The following is a 3,717-nucleotide window of genomic DNA, read 5'->3' on the forward strand; positions in this document are numbered from 1 at the left end:
AAAGCATAAGTTTATTAACTTCAAACTTTTGCAAAGAGGATGATATCTGAATTTAGAGTCTTGGGCAGCTTGAAGAAAACATCTCGTTAGATAATCCATTATCAGAACAAATATCAAAGGAGATAAGGGATCACCTTGACGAAGACCCTTAGCACCTTGAAAACCACCTTGAATTCTGCCATTCATTAGAAGAGAGTAAGATGTGCTCTTGATACAAATCATCACCAGCTGAACAAATCTACCAGGGAAGTTTAAAGCATTAAGCAGATCTTCAACAAAATTCCAATCCACAGTATCATATGCCTTACTGATATCAATCTTGATTGTACAGCGAGGAGAAGTGTTTTTCCTCCTATAGTTCTTCAAGATGTCTTGAAGAATCATCACATTGTGAGCAATTGATCTCCCTTGGACAAATGCACCTTGATTTTGATGAACCAGAATTGGAAGGACTGTTGCAAGTGTAGAACACAGCAGCTTAGAGATGCACTTGTATAACGTTGTACAGCAGGCAATAGGCCTATAATCTATAGCTTTAGCCGGATTCTCTTGTTTAGGAATAAGAGAGATCATTGTATTATGAAATTTTGGTGGCATGAAACCTGTCTCAAAGAAATTAGCAACTGCAGTACAGATTTCTCCCCCTATAACAGACCACATACTCTTGAAAAAACCAGATCCAAATCCATCGGGTCCTGGTGATTTAGTATTAGGAATACTAAAAATCGCTTTTTTTATTTCCATATAAGAGAAAGGTTTCAGCAAACCAAGTTGCTGGTCTAAAGAAAGCTTAGAACCCTGCTCAATATAGCTCAGATTCAACCTAGTATTACCAGTACTATTGCTGCCCATATAGCTACGGAGATGATTGAGAAAATGCTCCACAACTTCAGAAAAATTATCATTAATCAAACCTTGTTCTATAATGAAAGTTGTTATTCTGTTTTCCATTTTTCTCTTCTTCAGACAAGCATGAAAATAAGAGGTATTGGAATCTGCTTTTTGCAGCCAAGTAATTTTGCTCCTCTGGCTGAGAAACTTATGGTACATCTTCTCTTGAGTATCAAACTTAGCAGCTGCTATTGCTTCTTGATCCTGGTAAGTCTTGTCTCTTGGATGAGATTGCGCCTGAAATTTAGCCTCACTGTAACAAGTTTTCGCTTCCTGATAACTTTTCCCAATATCTCCAATCACTTCATGATTAAATTTCTTGAGGCAATGCTTAACTCTCATAAGTTTTAAGTAGATCCCTTTTAGTCCTCTAGTAGTCATCGGTCTCTTCCAACTTTGCTCCACCATGGTCTTGAAATCGTGATGATCAGCCCAGAAATTGTAAAATTGAAAAGGTTTGATCCCAATTGCCTCTGTTGCTGAAGCTAATACTACACATGAACAATGATCTGAAATAACTTCCCAACTAAAACGAGCTATAGTGTTAGGAAAGAAATCATGCCACTCCTCATTGACAAATACATGATCTATCTTGGAGTAGATTCAATTAGATCCAACTTGGTTGTTAGTCCAACTGAAAATCGAACCAAAACTTTTGAGAGCTACAACATTAGATTGAGCTAACCAAAGATTAGAGTCAACCATTTCAGTATGCGTAATGGGATGCCCTCCATTTCTGTCATCAACATAAAAGACTGAGTTAAAATCCCCAAGAATTAACCATGGTGAAACAGGAAAATTAAGCTGCACCAGATTTTGCCATAGTATCTTCCTATCTTCAATGGTATTAAAACCATAAACAAATGTGAGACAAAAAGCATTAGCTTGACCGGCCATTTTAACCACACAATGAACATGCTGAGACGATTCAGCAATAACTATAACTCGAACAAAACTCTTCCTCCATATAATCAACAACCTGCCCTCAACAGTAGGACTATTATAGAACTCCCAGCTAGCAAATTTTTTATCCATCAACTCCTGAACTTTATTCCTTTTCAACTTAGTTTCTAACAAACCCCCTACTCCAATTTTATTCACATTGCAAAACTCCAACACAGATTCTTGCTTACCTTTATTATTCAATCCCCTAACATTCCAACTTCCTATGTTACAAAAATCCATGGTTAGGTAGAAGATAAACCAGAACCCTTTGTTTCTCTACATTCTACCGCCTCTTCCACATATCCCTCCTTTTCCTGCAAAATACTGAAAACGTTCACTGACCTATGCCTAGCATCTTGGTCATGATCTGTTGTAGAACCTGGAACATGTTCCTTCATTCTCAAACCAGCAGTTCTTCTAGGAGTTTTCTAGTCATTATTACTCAGTGAGTGATCATCTTTTTTACCTGAACCAGATGGTTGCATCTTAGAGGAAACAGGAATCGAAATGGGAGGATTCTGAGAGCGTTCCTCTGGTTTAGTCATAGGAGCCTTCCTCTCTATATTCCTCACTTTCTTCTCAACTTCCCCTTTCCTACAGTCTGCCATAATGTGGCCATAACCCAAACATGTTTTACATTTCACAGGTAACCATTCGTAATCTATCCCCTGCTCCACCAACTGACCATTTTCATTTAGAAATTGAATCATTCTTGGTGGTGCATCCGTTATATCCATCTCAACCAGAATCCTAGCAAATTGAATCCTAGAGCGATCCCTTGTATACTGATCCACCATTATAGGCTTCCCAACAGTACTAACCAATGCACTTAGGCATTTGTTCCCCCAGTATTGAAGACCTAGATCATGAAGTCGAATCCATAATGGAACATATCGGATTAACTTCACCGCATCTAGATCTGAAGACCACGGTCTGACTATAACTGGTTTTCTATCAAACTGAAGAACACCATTCTCTAAAACCAGATCTCTAGTCGCCTCATCATTAAATTTCACCATTGTTAATCCCATGGTCATACGTGCTATCTGCACAATCCCAAGATGGCCCCGCTTAATATATCCCTCAAACACTGCCATTGGAGGGTTCGCACCAAGTACCATACAGATTACAGCAGAGCTCCAGTTTGCAGCTTGGATCTTCACCTCCTCAGGGTCGACTTGAGCAATCTTAATGCCATTCTTAATCAGAGGTTCCTGATATGTAAGATGGGGGTCACGAGCAAACCTATTTTCCTTCGCAAATGAATTCCAATGCTTTCGTGCTGAATCCTGGAGAGTTTCCTGACCTTCATTAGCATCCATCTCTTCTTCCACTACCCGAGCCCAATTCTTACTCATTCGCCAATCTTAAGTCGGAGAAGGAGGAATCTCAGATTCACCATCAGTAATCACTTCTGTTATCGTTTCTTCCTGCACAGTTTCCCCATCTGTTATAGTTTCTGCTATTAAATTTAATCCATTCGTAGACAGCACACCACCAGCTTCTTCCTTCTCATTATTCTGACTACTATTGGATCCATGCTCAGACAATCGAGGTGCAGACTTTCGGCCACACGCTTCTTCTTCGCCATGGAAGAGAGAAAATTGGGAACGATAGCCTTAACAATATATAATTTTAATAGATTGATATTTTATTTTAAAATTATAGATCTCCAACTTATTCACATGAGAAGTCATTTCCATCATAACCGACCTACCATGTTATTTACAAAATTATTAAAAAGATACTCTAAATTGGTTTATAAGTTTTTTATTTTAAATTACAAATACCATTAAATAAAAATATTTTCTTATTTATAAAAATTAAATTAAATTTTTAATTATTAATAATTTATTTATTTATATTAAAAAATTATAATAT

At 37.5% G+C, this 3,717-nt stretch overlaps 1 protein-coding gene across 1 annotated transcript; it reads right to left on the bottom strand.

Annotated features, from left to right (window-relative positions):
* Positions 1-2,078: 2,078 nt before the first annotated feature.
* Positions 2,079-3,194, bottom strand: LOC133792036 (uncharacterized). Its single transcript, XM_062229946.1, has 2 exons — positions 2,303-3,194; positions 2,079-2,215 (listed from the first exon to the last, which is right to left on the bottom strand). The coding sequence occupies exons 1-2, from the start codon at positions 3,192-3,194 to the stop codon at positions 2,079-2,081; spliced, it is 1,029 nt and encodes a 342-aa protein (XP_062085930.1).
* Positions 3,195-3,717: the final 523 nt, after the last annotated feature.

This window comes from Humulus lupulus, chromosome 7, assembly GCF_963169125.1.
Source record: "Humulus lupulus chromosome 7, drHumLupu1.1, whole genome shotgun sequence".
NCBI classification, from domain to species: Eukaryota; Viridiplantae; Streptophyta; class Magnoliopsida; order Rosales; family Cannabaceae; genus Humulus; species Humulus lupulus.

Bases quoted from the DNA above. Each gene is read 5' to 3' on its own strand.
- LOC133792036 (XM_062229946.1), bottom strand. From the start codon at position 3,194: ATGAGTAAGAATTGGGCTCGGGTAGTGGAAGAAGAGATGGATGCTAAT. The intron at 2,216-2,302 runs GTAAAAAAGATG...AACATGTTCCAG, and splicing joins GATGCAACCATCTGGTTCAG to GTTCTACAACAGATCATGAC.